The sequence below is a fragment of the Dendrobates tinctorius genome, unplaced genomic scaffold, assembly GCF_039654945.1.
Source record: "Dendrobates tinctorius isolate UK_male_01 unplaced genomic scaffold, ASM3965494v1 ptg000030l, whole genome shotgun sequence".
In the NCBI taxonomy this organism is placed as follows: Eukaryota; Metazoa; Chordata; class Amphibia; order Anura; family Dendrobatidae; genus Dendrobates; species Dendrobates tinctorius.
Window position 1 is genome coordinate 38,622,032 of NW_027361698.1, and position 15,548 is coordinate 38,637,579.

A 15,548-nucleotide genomic window follows, 5' to 3' on the forward strand; every position below is an offset into this window, starting at 1 on the left:
AAATATAAAATTGCTCTGCTGCTACTAAAACCCTGCACCAGGAAGACGAAGCATGGAAATCTATAAATGACCATTACACATGCATGTCACAGAAACACGGCTACAGGTGTAACTGGCAGTGACTACTAATGTCAACCTGTCATCTCCCTTCAATTAGAATCTATAATTTATGGTTACATCAAATTCCCATACTAAGTCTATGCCATACATACTGTACATAATCATTAGTGGTCAGCGGGTGGCAGAAACTGGAGGGTGGTCCCAACCCAGCAAGATACCACTCACTTCAAAGTAGATGTGTGCAGGTAAATGAGGCAGGAACACTGAAAGCCTACCACATAGCTGGAGGAGGTGCGGAGACTGATAATTATTGGAGGATATTCCCTTCTTTCTGTTTCCCCGAGACACAAATATGACCGTCTCAATGGTTATGACCGGCATACTATAGTATTGTGGGCCATTGCAGCCCTTAAGATAAGGGTCTCTACTTTGGAAGAATATGCAAAACAAAATCATATTTTTGTACAAAATGTAGCCACCTCCACAGACTGAAATAGGAATATGTGCTAAATAAAGAGGAGGCCGACATAGTAGCTGGGGTCCAACATTTCCGCTCTTTGTGAAGGGTCATTTAGGGCGGTGCTGATCCCTCCATTTCACTGGATGGGTCCCGATTATAACGTTCGCCATCCCGTACCCCGGGAGAGGCTATTACAGCTCATAAAAGCTGCAAACATATGCAATAAAGGAAATAAAATAGCTTAAATTAATTATCCTTGTTCTAAATGTGAATTTTAGAACTGCACTGACTCAGCAAAGCTTCACTAATTAAAGTCACTTTTGTCTGCCAGGTGCCCATTCCAGAACGAGATGTGGCCGCTGCCATACTTGGGGTTTCATGCCCTTATGGCTCTGTCAGCAGTGATACTGCCAGAGTAGCTGTGGTGCTAAGCATTATGTACAGGACAGTATCTGTGGTTATGCGGCTTACAAGCAATGTAAGGTAAGGTAGTTTTACATCTACATCCTTCGTCACCAGATAGGTCGCAGACAGTACTGAGAGCTTGTGACCGTTACCTCAGACTTCTAATCAGTCAGCAGTTACAGTCACAAGATGGCAGCTGAAGAGAGACTGCCAAGAACAATACTGAGATCAGGGAACTTACAGTAGTAGCAGCACTCAAGTCAAAAAATAGACGCTGGAGTGGTGCTTCAAGGGTGTCCAGCGATTGGCAGCTGAGCTGCAGTGTGTTAGGTCCTGTGGTGCTCCGGTCGACACAGGATCGGGGAAGGGTGATGGGTGTCGGACCGCCACTGATGGGACGTTGTCAACCTATGCTAAGGTTAGGCCATCAATATCCAAGTCGAGGACAGCCCCTTTAATAAAAGGTAGCAGGTTCTTACCAGTACCAACTATTGCGCAAAACAACTCGGCAGCAATAGAAGTTTTAGGGCAAATCATGAGAAGTAAATGTTTTTTTGATTACCTAGAATTATGAGAATAGTCACTTTAGGTCTTCCCTTTAAACGGCAATTCTGAAATATTCATCATGGATAGCAGGTAGAACAACTTCTCTATAGGACTGTCCTGATCAGAGCTACTTTGTCGTGGTGGGATGGCTTTTATGCTATTTTTGGATCCAAAAAATGTACTACTAAAAAATCTGTGTTATTTAAATGCACTTTTAGCTTTTTATTTACTTAGATACAGCAGGGTTTTTGCTCACTTTTTCTCTTGTAGGTTTTATAATCATGGATGGCAGGTAGGACAACTTCTCTGGGGCTGTAATGGCCAGAACTGTGACAATGTACAGCTGATCTCTATGGTGGTTGCATACCTTTAACAGAGAGGACATTGAGGTTGTAGTGTGGTAACGGACATTACAACTTCCTTACATACTGTGCATGCATTTAGCAATGTAGAAAGCGGGGGTGTGTGTAATGCTGTAAATGGACTTTCCTTCGGCTGCAGTCACACATCCGCGTGTCGTCCGTTTCTCTGTCAAACAGCATGCAGGCCCATAGTGTTTCATTGACTACACACATCAGTTTAGAAAACGGATCTGGAGACTCGGCGTATGTCCTGTCATCTGCTAAGCGGATCAGACTCAGCCATTATTCTATGGGGATGGGTTAAAAACAGATGACAAGCAGAAAACATACTTTACACTTCTGTTTTCCTTCACATCGGTTTTTATCGGCTCCCTTGCCAAGAGTAGGCAAAAAAAAAAAAAAAAAAAAAGGCAAAACCAATGACGAGAGGAAAAAATGGATGTGTGAATGTGGTCTTACCACTAAGCCAAAGACTCATCTTTAGGCCGGGGTCACAACTGCGAGAAACTCGCATCTCAATACCCAGCACTGCCGCCAGCACTCGGGACTGGAGCGCTCAGCTGCATAGAAATACTGTACATGCAGCCTCACACTCTGGTCCCGAGTGCTGGTGGCAGTGCCGGGTATTGAGATGCGAGGCTCATGTGAGTTTCTCGCAAGTGTGACCCCGGCCTTAAAGTACAACTCAAGCGGATTTAATTATTGCAGCGCTGGAGGACCACTTTTGTGCGCCTCTTTTTTGAAAGTACTATCTATTTATTCCCACATTATTACAAGCTGTATGCTATCTTTGTGGTTTGTCCTGATGAAGAGGCATGTTCACCTCGAAACGCGTCCACAGATAAAACCGTATATGGTCTCCTACTGTATTTTGGATCCTCGGCAGCACGGGTTTCTTATCCACTTCCATCTCCAAGTTTGTAACGAGTAATGACACTTTTAGAGCTCGCTCACACCACCACTTTATCGAACAGAGTGTGATCAGACAAAACATCGGATTGCACTTGGACCAATGTTAGTTTATTGGGCCGTGCACATGTCAGATTTTTTTTTTTTACTCTGACTGCACTCGCATGTCATCCAAGAACAGTCTCAAATCATTAGACTGCCCTTGGATGACATCTGAGTGCAGTCCAATTTTGGCTCACTGACACAATGGAGAACATGGAGAAATTTTGTTCTCCATCTACTCCTCACAGTGTGCTATGGTTCTCTTATCCGAGGGAATCGGATTAAACTGTGCCGATATTCTGATCATTAGTGTCATTTGCATAATTGTGATCAGAGTTTGATTATTACTGTCATTTGCATAATTGACCCAACTCTTTCATGAGAGAATCTACGGCCATGTGACCCTAGTGTTAGGCTGGTCGATTATAGGAAATGAGTGTTCCCAGGACCACTAGTGCCTAATGAAAATTGGCCAAATTAAATAGGCTGCCAGATCACCCAACAAATAAGCAAAAAGGATATTTGTCATGCAAAATATTTAGTCCTGCTTAAAAAAAAAATAAAAATGTTCCTGTGTAACTAGATTATATGTTGGCGATCATATGATATTCTATGTGCACAGAACGATCGCATTAACGATTGTTCTGCGCACACGGAAGTGTAATCGGCCAGTCTAAACAGACTGGCTACATGCAGCCTACGAATACTGTACTGTAGCCATCGGTACCACAACCCGAGGGCATATTGTGCTACCAGGAGGGATAGCTGTATGGAGACAATGAAGGCTGTCATTGCTTATGAACTGTATTGAAGGAAAAAAAATTTTATGACTTGGGAAATATTGGACGTATGTAATACTCCAAAATAATAGTAAAACAGCTGCAGAAGTTCCTAGGGACTAAAATCTATGGAGCAGTCTAAACAGAGAGGTTGGCTACAGGTACTATTTTTGGGGGCTGTTTTTGATCGACAGCCATAGAAGTTCAAAATGTGTGACTGCGGGTAAAAGTCAATATGGCTCTTGAATTGTCCAACTAGCCCTTGGGAACCAGCCGTGAAGGCCTACCACATAGTTCACTGTTGTCACCTTGCAGCCAATCTAACCTGCTTTTATAGTAAAAAAAAAAAAAATAAAAAAAAAAGTGCATTAATAGGCAATAAAACACATACTTAATTGCAAATCCACATATTAAGTCAATCTATGGTGCAGATTATCTCTGCAGCGTGAGGATGAACTTTTAGGAAATGTCATCCCCAATTCTGCTACTAATCAATACCCAGTGGATTTTCTGGAGTAAAATCTGCTGTATACCCACTGACAGACTGCACAGTATAGAAATTGGAAGGTCGCCAATACTGTACCTCTTGAAGGCCTCTGATGGATTTCGTTCACATTCTCCAGGCTGTAAAAGTTTTTGGACTGAGGGCTCCCTCAATTTATCCTCAAATCCTGGCATGAGCCCGCCTCGACAAATCTGCTCAACCAGTGCCCTGATGAAGTTTCCCACACAAAGTGTGTCGGAGTCTTGTGCCTTGCAAAAATGGCAGGCCAAGACCTGGCGGTGCAAGCCCCTTTGTAAACCGGCAGGTGAACTCGGCCACAGCAATTCTGTACAAAGAGCTGTTTTCCCACTGCCGGGGCCGCCAACAAAGAGTAATCCCCAGGCGGTGCCCTTGCCGGCGCTGCCTCCGTTGCTGCCGGAGTTTGCCACCAGAGACAGTTTGCTTGCTGTGCTTGAGGTGCAGGTTGTCTTCTCCTGCAGACAGTGCTGGAGCTTGTGGAAGATCCATTCCCTGCAGTAGAACGGTTTCCCCTGCAGCAAACTGGTCTGAGCCATTGCAGCTATTGGTCGGGAATCGGAGCTCTCACACCAAAGCGTGTTACTTTAGGAGAAGAAACCTCGGGGCGAAAACTAGAGCGGAATTCCCGTAGTGACATATCCCAAACAAGACAGGACAGTGGAATGCAGGGCAATTCAATGGTTCCAGTAAATGTCACCGCGCAGAGAGAGGTCGCTCACAATTCTCCACGCTTCTTCCTCCATCTTACTAAGGAGCACTGAGAAGAGCGCTGGTCAGAGTTCTGCGCACATCCAACAGTAATACTTTTCAGATGGCTCACAAAGTCAAGCTCTCTCATCATCACTGCATCTGGACTTCATAGAACGGAGCATTCCTTATGGACAAGGAGGACACAATACATCTGGAGAAAGGGAGGGAGAAAAGACAGCCGTTATTACGGACTACCGCCAACCGCTCATCACATGCTACGCTTCATACACAAGCAGCCTTGCCATAACGTTACTTCAAAAAGTACAAAGGCAGAGTGTACTCGGACATAGTCAGATCCCCATAAAAAGCAGTGGAAGTAGAACAAAACATACATTATAACACAGTCTATGAGACCATATGATAGGAATCTAGTGAAAAAATTTTTTTTTACAAGTGTTTACATGGCTGTCATTGCAGCAAAAATAAGAGTTTTCTGGGACATATTCATAACCCCTCCTAGGACTATAGGATTGAGGGGTGACAAACACACGGTGCCCAAATTGATTATCTGAATTCTGCTCCAGCAGCAGCAGATGTAAGCAATGAAAGTAGCCGAACACCGCAGGTTCATAGATTGCAGTACATGGCAGAGAGCAACAAACAATCAGTCTCCCATTCAGCTGATCAGAGAGGGTGGTCATCTATGTGTTACAGTAGTTTGAGGCAACCCCTTTGTCGTCAACCAGAATTATCTCCAGGAGCGTACCACTGCCCTGCATCGCGATTTCCTGCCTCACATTTTAGTTGCTGGCTCAAACTATGTGCTTTCCAAACCTAGAAGCGAAGGCAGCATCACAGGATAGCAGTGACACACATCGGCTGCATCCAGCGATCCACCGAGCATTAGAGCAGAGATTACCAGCTCTCTAGAAAGGATCTGGTTAGTGCTGTGCTCCTCGTCTCGGAGACTGTCTACATCTGATACAGGCATTAGAGCAGAGATTACCAGCTCTCTAGAAAAGACCTTGTTAGTGCTGTGCTCCTCGTCTCGGAGACTGTCTACATCTGATACAGGCATTAGAGCAGAGATTACCAGCTCTCTAGAAAGGATCTGGTTAGTGCTGTGCTCCTCGTCTCGGAGACTGTCTACATCTGATACAGGCATTAGAGCAGAGATTACCAGCTCTCTAGAAAAGACCTTGTTAGTGCTGTGCTCCTCGTCTCGGAGACTGTCTACATCTGATACAGGCATTAGAGCAGAGATTACCAGCTCTCTAGAAAGGATCTGGTTAGTGCTGTGCTCCTCGTCTCGGAGACTGTCTACATCTGATACAGGCATTAGAGCAGAGATTACCAGCTCTCTAGAAAGGATCTGGTTAGTGCTGTGCTCCTCGTCTCGGAGACTGTCTACATCTGATACAGGCATTAGGGCAGCAATTACCAGCTCTCTAGAAAAGGTCTCATTCTTGCTGTGCTCCTTGTCTCGGAGACCGTCCTCATCTAATACATTGCAGTGGTAGCCAGTGACCAAGCAATAAACCATAAAATTAATAATACCTTAGTTCTTGATTGGTTGGTTTTACAAGCACTTTGTAATTTTAACCATTTATGAAGTTGAGCAAATCCCTTTAAGGCTCTGCTCACATAATACGTACATTAATAACAAGAGCCACAACAGAAATGATGTTTGCTTTTAAAGGGAATCTGCCAGCAGATTTTGCTATATAATCTGAGAGCAGAGACATTGATTACAGTGTTCTGTCAATTACTTGGCTGTGTTTTTCTGTTTCAATAGAATCAGTGTTTTATTAGAAGGAGATTATCACTTGAGGAGCACTCCCTTTGTGCCTCCTAGTCCGCCACAACCCCAGCACTGATTAGCAGGTCTGTCACTATACAATGTACACAGAGGGCTGTGGTGTGGACGGCATTATACACATAACAACTGAGCTCTGCTAGATCTGCAGCAGAGAAAACTAACTACAGTATCATAAATGCACCCAGTAAACTAAGTGAGACATTGCTGGAATCAGGATCTCTGTCTCTACTACTGATGAGCGAACATGCTCAGATAAGGTGTGATTTGAGCATGCTCTTGCGCGTGCTCAAATAATATGTTCGAGTCCCCGTGGTTGCGTGTCTCGCGGCTGTTTGACAGCTACAACCCATGCATGGATTACCTGTTTGTTAGGGAATCCCTGCACGTGTTGCGGCTGTCGAACAGCCCCGAGACATGCAGCCGCGGGGACTCGAACATATTATTCAAGCACGGAGAAGGCACTCTGTCAGCACCCGACCATACTCGGATAACGCATTATCTGATCACGTTCCCTCATCACTAGTCCCTACAACGTACTGTCCTCAGACCACAAAGCAAACAAATGCTGAGAGATTCCTTCTAGGGTAGGTGCAGTCAGTAGGTAAACGCTGCGGGCTGGATGCTGCGTTCTAGTGCAGTGTCCAACCCACAGCGGTCAGATGTTACAGACGCCCGCGGCTCACCTGCGGAGACGGACATGCGACGGGTCTTTCCAGACCACAGAATGTCCATTATTTCTGCAAGATAAATTTCACTCGTACAATGTATAGGATGCGGTGGTTCTGCACGGTTCAATAAACACATGCAGATTCACCAGCGTTCAATAGCGGCAGTGCTTTGGACACAGCGGACATGTGCTGCGGGCAAAGCGCTGCCTACTACTGAACGTCTGCACATACCCTTAATGTTCTAACAAAAGTATTGTAAATGTGGCTGAAGAAAGTAAAGGAAATAAAGAAACATCGCAATACACTCCCCTTATGGATCCGGTACATCGTATGATGTCAGAAGTTCACAGTGATGTAACTGAATCCACCAATAGGAGCATGCCACGATTACATCACTAGTTTCTACTATCTACATACGCCCAACACAGGGAAGACTGAAGAGAGACAGCACCACTACTATGGGCTTCTATAAAAGTGCATACCAATCTCAGAAAACTCAGGGGTCAGAGGAACAATTTTTTCTGTGTTTTTCAAGCCTTATAGATGGAATGACCAAAAAAAAAACATACCCACAGCATGTCACATTGTTTGTCACAAACCAAAACACTTTGGGAAAATGTATTTAAAGTGGTAACAGCATGAGTCAAAAAGACTTGGGTATACAAATAGATCACAGACTGCACATGAGTCAACAGTGTGATGCAGCAGCAAAAAAGGCAAACTGTTCTAGGATGTATGACGAGAAGCATAGAGTCTAGATCACGTGAAGTAATTATCCCCCTCTACTCCCTCTTGGTCAGGCCTCATCTGGAATACTGTGTCCAGCTCTGGACACCACATTTTAAGGAAGACATTGAAAAACTGGATCAGTTCAGAGAAGAGCTACCAGGATGGTGAGCTGACTGCAAAGTATGTCCTACAAGGAACGGTTAAACGATCTGGGAATGTTTAGGTTGTAAAAAAGAAGGTTAAGAGGAGACTTAATAGCTGTCTACAAATATCTGAAGGGCTGTCACAGTGTAGAGGGATCAGCCTTATTCTCATTTGCACATGGAGAAGCAATGGAATGAAACTGATAGGGAGAAGATACAGACTAGATAAAAAAAAAAAAAAAAAATGTTGACAGTGAGGGTGTCAATGAGTGGAACAGGCTGCCATGAGAGGTGGTAAGTTCTCCTTCAATGGAAGACTTCAAACAGAGGCTGGACAGACATCGGTCTCAGATGGTTTAGTGACTCCGGCATTGAGCGGGGGGTTGGACCAGATGACCCAGGAGGTCCCTTCCACCGCTAACATTCTATGATCTATGCACCAACTTTAAGGGTATGTTTCCAAGTTCAGCATTGGCAGCGTTTTGGAAGCAGCTCCGCCTAAAGCGCAGCCAGCTTTTGTACGCACTATGATTCCGCATGTGTTCATTGAACACATGCGGAATCACCACATCCTATACATAGACTGTAATATATGTTGTGGAGACTGAGCGTCTCCACAAGATAAATAGACATGCTGCAGCAGCATGTCCGTTTACGCGGGTCTGCCACATGCGTCTTTGAACGCATAGTGGAGATGGGATTTCATAAAATCCCCTCCACTATGCTGTAACATCTGGCGGCTGTACGCAGCGTCCAATCCGCAGCGTTTCCTAACCGTGGAAACATACCCTAAGCCAACGTAAAATGTAGCAAATTTATTAGAGGGGTCATAATAAATTTGGAGGTGACGGCTATTTTGCATCTGTATAAAGGTCCAGGAAGTACTTAAAGGCAACATCACCAGAATTTTTCTAACTCTTATGAGACCACCATTATGGTCGAGCAGAAACCTTGATTACAGTGATGTATCACTTATTGGGCTGCTTGCTGAAGTTCTTTAGTGTGAGGGTCACAGTTGTGGGGTCAACAGTATACCCTGTGGTAGTCCTGCATCATCAGGGGGCCCCACCCTACAGATCGCGGATAATTCCATGTATCAGAACACTAGCGTACCTTATATTTTCATCATAGATAATAAGACACGTGCAATGACCTTCTTATACAATTATAGAGAAAGAGAGCCAGCCATAACATTCGCAAGCACTTGGATGATGATGGCTCTACATTGTGATATGTGCCCAGGCATCAGACAAGGCTTCCCCATGCAGCCCGCCACTGGTCGCGTCACTCCATAAAACGGCCCACCTAATTACAGACAGGGGTTACGTGTAAAATGTCGGACAAGAGGGCGGAATAATGTCCATAGCAACCAAACACTGGCGAAATTCTTCTGGAAATTAGGACAACTGTCAAATGCCCAGCATGCCACTGCTGCACGCGGCCCTATAAGCGAGCCATCAGTGTGCATTCTCCCCTATAACATTGAGTATGCCGCACAGATATCACTGCCGGCATCTCGGGGGAAAGGTTTTCCAGTTGAACTCAAACCAACAGCGGATTTCAATAGGAAAAATCTTGTCAGCCCTCCACGCTTCAGACAGGTCAATAATGGGAAGGAAGCGGCCTTATTACTGGCACTTTATGGGGGGGCAGTGATTTCACTCAAAAACGTTACTTTATTGGGAATCCTAGGTATGCTGTGTGTCAGATTACGGATTCCTTTTAACTTGTGAAAAGGCAGCTGGGATCTGGTGGGCCACTATCTACACGTGCCCTTTATGAAGAGATCCATGCACACAGACATATTTAGCGCAAAGCTGCTGGCACTTTCTTAAATAAAGAAATCTCTATGTGGTGAGAAGTCAGTAGCATCATGCGGGAGGACAGCAGATCCCAGCATTGCTAGCATACATGCTAAGTGACCGCTGACACGCTGCTCATTCATATCAGGCTGGCATGCAACACCAGAGCCGGATACCGACCCTGGTGCCAGCACACGACATACATATATCCTGTGCTCTCATGTGTCAGTACAAGCCCCGACCGGAAGGATAGGACATTAGGATCAGGTGCACATTCTGCCTGGCAGCACCCTTGTCTGTGTGTCCCCCAGCACTCCTGCCTGGCAGCACCCTCGTCTGTGTGTCCCCCAGCGCTCCTGTCTGGCAGCACCCTCATCCGTGTGTCCCCCAGCGCTCCTGCCCGGCAGCACCCTCATCCGTGTGTCCCCCAGCGCTCCTGCCCGGCAGCACCCTCATCCGTGTGTCCCCCAGCGCTCCTGCCCGGCAGCACCCTCATCCGTGTGTCCCCCAGCGCTCCTGCCATGCAGCACCCTCATCCGTGTGTCCCCCAGCGCTCCTGCCAGGCAGCACCCTCATCCGTGAGTCCCCCAGCGCTCCTGCCAGGCAGCACCCTCATCCGTGAGTCCCCCAGCGCTCCTGCCAGGCAGCACCCTCATCCGTGAGTCCCCCAGCGCTCCTGCCAGGCAGCACCCTCATCCGTGAGTCCCCCAGCGCTCCTGCCAGGCAGCACCCTCATCCGTGAGTCCCCCAGCGCTCCTGCCAGGCAGCACCCTCATCCGTGTGTCCCCCAGGGCTCCTGCCAGGCAGCACCCTCATCCGTGTGTCCCCCAGGGCTCCTGCCAGGCAGCACCCTCATCCGTGTGTCCCTCAGCGCTCCTGCCAGGCAGCACCCTCATCCGTGTGTCCCCCAGCGCTCCTGCCAGGCAGCACCCTCATCCGTGTGTCCCCCAGCGCTCCTGCCAGGCAGCACCCTCATCCGTGTGTCCCCCCGCGCTCCTGCCAGGCAGCACCCTCATCTGTGTGTCCCCCAGCGCTCCTGTCTGGCATCACCAACCAGTGTGTCCCCCAGCGCTCCTGCCAGGCAGCACCCTCATCTGTGTGTCTCCCAGCGCTCCTGCCGGGCAGCACCCTCGCCTGTGTGTCCCCCAGCGCTCCTGCCGGGCAGCACCCTCATCTGTGTATCCCCCAGCGCTCCTGCCTGGCATCATCCTCCAGTGTGTCCCCCAGCGCTCCTGTCTGGCAGCACCCTCGTCTGTGTATCCCCCAGCGCTCCAGCCTGGCATCACCCTCCTCTGTGTGTCCCCCAGCGCTCCAGCCTGGCATCACCCTCCTCCGTGTCTCCAGCCTGGCATCACCCTCCTCCGTGTCTCCAGCCTGGCATCACCCTCCTCCGTGTCTCCAGCCTGGCATCACCCTCCTCCGTGTCTCCAGCCTGGCATCACCCTCCTCCGTGTCTCCAGCCTGGCATCACCCTCCTCCGTGTCTCCAGCCTGGCATCACCCTCCTCCGTGTCTCCAGCCTGGCATCACCCTCCTCCGTGTCTCCAGCCTGGCATCACCCTCCTCCGTGTCTCCAGCCTGGCATCACCCTCCTCTGTGTCTCCAGCCTGGCATCACTCTCCTCTGTGTCTCCAGCCTGGCATCACTCTCCTCTGTGTCTCCAGCCTGGCATCACCCTCCTCTGTGTCTCCAGCCTGGCATCACTCTCCTCTGTGTCTCCAGCCTGGCATCACCCTCCTCTGTGTCTCCAGCCTGGCATCACCCATGCTCAGCAGCAGCGGTGGCAGCGCTCAGAGGCTGGTCACACAGATGCAGGCACAGCCCTGTGACAGATGCCCCCTCACCCCTAGGGGGAAAGTACTAAGAGTTCTCGGAAAACTTGCAGCAGCGCGAGCTGCATACGGAGTGGTGGGTGAGTGGCACATGTGTGGGCACAGGCGGAGGGATGTGGCAGCAGCTGGGAGCAGCCCTGCCAGTGGTGGACGTGGTCTGCTGGCCATTTATGACCCTCTTCCTCCCCCTTTCCTGTGTGAGCAGCTCCAGTCATCCGTGTCTGGCCGCGCAGCCCCACGTCCACAGCACACAGTGCCAGCAGTGCGGGCGGCTCTGCCGCTCGGTGCCAGGGCGCAGTCACCCAGTCTCCGGTGCCCCGCGCACCACTAGTGACAGCACACTCGGCCGTGCCCCGGGGCAGCTCCCCACATACCGGCCGCCGGTCCCAGCGCTCCTCTCCCCGGGGTGCTCGCTCTTTGTTTCCCCTCTTTCTCGGGTTCACAGTCTGGCTGTGCAGCGGCCGCTCCTCCCAGAGAGCCGGGGGTCTCCGCCTCCAAACAGCAGGAGGGGAACACGGCCATACAACTAGCTGGAAGCTGAGGACACTCTGCCCGTGGCCGCACCCACCCGCTGACGTCACGACTCCCAGCCACATTCCCGTCCCCACTGTCTGGACAGCGGCCAGCGACTCCTCGGTGCATCATGGGAGTTGTAGTTCGTCGCGTCACGTGACCCGGCGTCCTGGTGTAACCCCCTCTGTGGTGGCTGCACGGCAAGTTTGGGTCTCACTGGGGACAGAGCTAGCAGGGGGCTCACTGGGTAAGGAAGGGGAGGGAGGGAATGTATATACACAGTGTAGCTTCATATACAGTATATGTAGGGCCTGATTGATCTGCTGCCTTGTGACGCCGCTTTCCGGGGTTCGCTGAGGTATTTTGGGGCACAGTTACCTGAATGGCGCAGGCATCATTGCGCAGTATGAAAGTGGCCTTTATTTTTGTTGGTTTTTGCTTGTTCCACAAGAGTAGTTGCAGTTTTAGCCGCGCTCTGCAGGCACTTGGGGAAAGTTACAGATTTCTGAAAATTCACAAATGAGGAGTCGGCCAGAATGTAGAAAGGCCAAGCTCCGCCACCATGACGACCTGAAAGGTAAACCGCAGACGAACACATAAAAAATGACCTTAAAAGGGATCTGTCACCCCATTTTTCGAGTATCAGCTGCCGGTACCGCCATCAGGGGCTTATCTACAGCATTCTGTAATGCTGTAGATAAGCCCCTGATGTAACCTGAAAGATAAGAAAAACACGTTAGATTATACTCACCCAGGGGAGGTCCAGGTCCGGTCTTGGTCCAATGGATGTTGCAGTCCGGTCCGGCGCCTCCCATCGTCTAACAATGCCGTCCTCTTTTTTGCTTCCCATTGTGGCTCCTGCGCAGGCGCACTGCTCTGCCCTGCTGAGGGCAGAGCAGAGACCTACAGTGCGCCTGCGCAGGAGCCACAATGGGAAGCAAAAAAGAGGACGGCATCGTTAGACGATGGGAGGCGCCGGACCGGACTGCAACATCCATCGGTCCAAAACCAGACCCGGACCACCCCTGGGTGAGTATAATCTTTTTTCTTATCTTTCAGGTTACATCAGGGGCTTATCTACAGCATTACAGAATGCTGTAGATAAGCCCCTGATGGCGGTACCGGCAGCTGATACTCGAAAAATGGGGTGACAGATTCCCTTTAAAGACGCAAAACCCTAAAAACGCAACAAAAACTAGGCATAAATGCGTCGGGTGTATAAAGTATTACTTTCAAGCCTCGCTCACACTGACGTATAACACGTCCTCGCCGATGCCTTATCAGATAGTGTTCTGTCCCCACTTAATGGCGATTAAAGGTATGTAGACATGTAAGTGAGAGAAGTTCCTACCTTTGTGTATCCAATAAGCGAGGCAGACATGACCCTTAGCAGCTTCTCAGATAAGCATACACGCGTTGTGATGAAGAACAATGTTGGTTTATTCCGTAGATAACGATTCAAACATTACACTGAGTCTCTTGCATGGAGCTTGTCTCTGGAGTCGCTACTTGCGGGTCAAAAGACTTTGCTTCCTCAGCTCATGAGGGAGAACAGTTCTCTCAGGTAAGATGTCTGCCGATGACTGAGCAAACAGGAAGAGAAGAGGCTGAAGAGAAGCCCCTCCCCATAGGCTGAACAAGGAAAGACCGAGGAACTAAATGGTCTGGCCAGTAGATGGCAGCAGAGACAAGCGAAAAAACATAAATACATTTCTTTAACTAGAAACATGCATGGAACAGCACACTCCCCGTCTGGAATTCACTATGGGGATTCCACTATTGTCCATAATAATAATAAACCTAAAAGAAAGGGCATGTTAAATGCAACAATTAAAGTTCAAAAAATCAGAAAAAACGGCCAAACTTCGGGTGCAGAACGCTCATCCCGTAGTGGCGCTCTCGATAGGCAGTAAGAGGACGAGTTCATGGATTGGCCTCGCAAAGATCTTCGTCTCACCCTTCCTAAAGACCCTCAGCTCCACCTTCCGCACGTTGCTGTCCTGGCTAGGCAGTGTCCTGGTAACAAGTCCCAGAGGCCAGTCAGTCCTTTCAGTGGTCTGGTCTTTCATGAGGACCAGATCTCCTTCCTTGATATTCGGCTTGGGATGTCGCCACTTCCTTCTCCCTTGAAGAATGGTAAGGTATTCCTTCCTCCATCGGTTCCAGAAGTAGTCGGCCAAATATTGGACTCGTTTCCAGTGTCTTTGGTAGGTGTTGGCATGAGTGAAGTCTCCGCTGGGAATTACCGCGTTGTCGATCTTCTGAGTAAGAAGGATGTTGGGAGTCAACATGGTTGGTACCTCTGGATCCATTGACACCGGCACAAGGGGTCTCGAGTTGATGATGGCTGAGACTTCGGCTAAAAGAGTCACTAGAGTCTCGTGCGTGAGTCTCGAGGAGTTGACGTCCTTTAGCATGGAGTTCAGGATGTTGCGTGAGATTCCGATCATCCTCTCCCAGGAGCCTCCCATGTGAGAACTGTGAGGAGAATTGAAGATCCAGGTGCAACCCTTGTCTGCCAGCTGGTCTTGGATTGGCTTGGTGTCGATGTTCAGCTCTCTACATGCACCGACGAAGTTGCTGCCGCGGTCGGACCTCAGCTGCTTTACTGGTCCTCTGATGGCGAGGAATCTTCTCAAGGCGTTAATCAGGCAGGAGGTATCCATGGACTCTAACACCTCGGATGCTCAAGCAGGTGAATAGCACAGCCCACCGCTTACTGTCCGCACGGCTGCTACGAGTTCTGCGTGTGGATACCATCCATGGTCCGAAAACGTCTAGGCCCACATAGGTGAAAGGTGGTTCCATGGAAAGTCTATCTGTAGGTAGGTCGGCCATTTGTTGGCACAGTTGCTTTCCTCTCACTTTGCGACAGTGCACACAATCGTGAAGTATTTGTGCTACACGTCTCTTCATCCCGACAATCCAGAGGCCTGCAGACCGTAGAGTGCCCTCTGTAATTTGCCTGCCTTGGTGTTCAGCCCTTTCATGATGATGACGGATCAGTAAGACTGTAACGTGGTGTTTGTTGGGAATGATGAGAGGATTTTGCTCTGCGACACCGAAACGAGCCTGGCTTAAACGACCGCCAACCCTCAGTAAGCCGAAGCTGTCCATTACTGGGTTTAAATTGGCGAGGGGGCTTCTTAATGGAATCTGCTGTTTGTTATTTAAGCACTTCCATTCGGTGGCGAATTCGCTCTGTTGGAGGTGGCGTATAATGAGGGACTCACTACGGGAGATGTCCTCAGCAGAAAGAGGTCTGTG

At 49.0% G+C, this 15,548-nt stretch overlaps 1 protein-coding gene across 4 annotated transcripts in view; it reads right to left on the minus strand.

Moving 5' to 3' along the window:
* Nucleotides 1–12,338, minus strand: part of ANKRD50 (ankyrin repeat domain containing 50) — a 74,768-nt gene extending 62,430 nt beyond the window's left edge. For 2 of the 4 annotated variants that reach the window (XM_073572040.1, XM_073572041.1), the window contains exons 1-2: nt 12,143–12,286; nt 4,147–4,987 (exon numbers count right to left, since the gene is read on the minus strand). In XM_073572040.1, coding sequence (XP_073428141.1) covers nt 4,147–4,622 — 476 coding nt within the window. In that variant the 5' untranslated portion in view covers nt 4,623–4,987; nt 12,143–12,286. Of the gene's footprint in view, nt 1–4,146; nt 4,988–12,142 lie in introns of those variants that run through there. The other 2 variants (XM_073572042.1, XM_073572043.1) reach the window with 2 other exon arrangements.
* Nucleotides 12,339–15,548: the final 3,210 nt, after the last annotated feature.